Raw genomic sequence first — 2007 nt, forward strand, 5'->3', positions numbered from 1 at the left:
TCCCAGCCTCAGGCCACAGTGAAGGGTGTTGCACCCCATGGATGAGTCTCCAGGGTCCTCTGGGATGGCTTTTGGGACCCCCAAGCTGCACCCTGTGGATAAGTCTCCCTTTCGGGACGGTTCTCAGGAGCCCCCAGCTCACCCGTGAGCTGCGTGACAGCGGTGGCAGCCAGCGCCTCGGTGGCCAGTGTCACCATGTCATCGGAAGCCACCGTGACGATGTTGACCTCATCGCCGTCCTCCGGCTCGAGGCTTTTGATACCCGCCTTGCCCTGCTGCACCGTCTTCACGTGGGAACGCAGGTTGTCCACTCGGTTGAAGCCCCGGCCGCATTTATCGCACAGGAACGGCTTCTCCCCTGGTGACGAGATGAGGAATTTGGGGGGTGGTTCAAGATTTGGGAGGTGGTTAAAGATTTAGGGGGGCTGTCGGAGAGCCCTCGCGATACCCACCGGTGTGGATAATGATGTGTTTGGAGAGATCGCCCACGTTGACGAAGGCTTTGTTGCAGACGGTGCATTTGTGGGGTCGGATATTATCGTGGTGACGGATGTGGTTGGCCAGTTGGCTCGATTGCACGAACCTGGGAGGGACACACGGTGGTCACCCCCATCCCTGTCCCCCACGATTACACCCTTGCACCTCCGCTCACCCTCCACGGCACCCAGCCATGGAGGGTGGGCAGAGATGCCCCCTACAATTGAAGGGGGGCAGAGATGACCCCTAAAATTGAAGGGGTGAACCCTCACCTCTTGCCGCAGCGCTCGCAGACGTAGGGCTTCTCCCCCGTGTGCTGGCGCACGTGGGCGATGAGTGAGCTCGCTTGGGTGAAGGCTTTACCGCAGATCAAGCACTGGCACGGCTTCTCTCCTGGGGGAGAAAAAGGGAAAGACGTGTGGGGGTCAGCAATCTGGGGATGGAGAGCACGAGGTTCCCCCAAAATCCCTTGGGAAAAGAGCAGAGCTGTCTCCCTACCGGTGTGGATGCGGACGTGTCGCTGCAGAGCCCCGGGGTCGGCGAATTGGCGCTGGCAGTGGACGCAGACGTAGGGTTTCTCCCCGCTGTGGATCCGGAGGTGCCGTTTCAGGTTCCCTGAGAGCGGACGAGGCTCAGCTGGGGGCCACGGGGACACCGACACCCTCCCTCCCTCCTTCCCAGCACCCCGGCAGCTCCCTCAGGAAAGCCCATCGTTATTTACGGAGCAGGGATGGGGCAGGGATCGAGGGAAGCCAGCCACACCTCGCCCAGAAGGAGCAGGCAGTAACGAGGCGGCAGGGACAGTCAGAACAAGCACCCAGCTTTTGAGAGGACAGAGAGACTCCATAGGGCTCATCCTGACCCCTCCGGCTCTGGGGCAGTTTGGGGAGAGGGGAGGAGATGTCCTCATCCCCAAAAGCTGGATGAAGGGCTCCTTCCAGGAGCATTTCCCGGTGCAATCCCATGGGGGATGCCATCCCGGCCCCACAGAGGGGGAGAAATCTATGCACCACGGCCATGGCACCACAGTAAGAGGTCTAAACCCTCCCACGCCCAGGATGAAATCCTTCCTGCGGCTCCGATCCGTCCCCGGAGCAGTCCCTGCCCCCCCCCGACCCAGCCAAACCTCCGTCACTCGGACCTCACCACCTACCAACCCCGTGCTACCTGAAGTGGTGAACTGTTTGCCGCACTCCCGACACTTCAGGGGCCCGTCCGCGATGTGAATCTTCAAGTGAGCCTTCAAGTTCCCCCCCTGGGCACAGAGAGAGGGATACGGAGAGCCCCCCCACCATCACCCCCATCTCCCTCCGGAGGGACCCGAACCCCCGTGGGTCCGGCTCTTCCCCCCCACCCAACCCACCTGGTTGAATTTCTTGTCACAGTGGGGACACTTGTGCTCCTTGTCGGTGTCGTGGGTCTCCAGGTGCCGCATTTTAGAGGTGGGATCAGAGAAGGAGCGCCCGCAGTAGTCGCACTGGTAGGGTTTCTCCCCACTGTGGACCAGCTGGTGCCGTTTGTGGTTGCCCG

General features: G+C 61.5%; 1 protein-coding gene across 1 annotated transcript in view; it reads right to left on the reverse strand.

The window, feature by feature from the left end:
* Positions 1-142: 142 nt before the first annotated feature.
* ZBTB17 (zinc finger and BTB domain containing 17) overlaps positions 143-2007 on the reverse strand; it is a gene marked incomplete at its 3' end in the record, with an annotated part of 4638 nt that continues 2773 nt past the window's right edge. The window contains exons 7-12 of the mRNA XM_009700877.1: positions 1841-2006; positions 1645-1732; positions 976-1092; positions 750-870; positions 453-583; positions 143-358 (exon numbers count right to left, since the gene is read on the reverse strand). Coding sequence (XP_009699179.1) covers positions 143-358; positions 453-583; positions 750-870; positions 976-1092; positions 1645-1732; positions 1841-2006 — 839 coding nt within the window. The remainder of the gene's footprint in view (positions 359-452; positions 584-749; positions 871-975; positions 1093-1644; positions 1733-1840; position 2007) is intronic.

Source organism: Cariama cristata, unplaced genomic scaffold (assembly GCF_000690535.1).
Source record: "Cariama cristata isolate BGI_N322 unplaced genomic scaffold, ASM69053v1 scaffold23875, whole genome shotgun sequence".
Taxonomy (NCBI): Eukaryota; Metazoa; Chordata; class Aves; order Cariamiformes; family Cariamidae; genus Cariama; species Cariama cristata.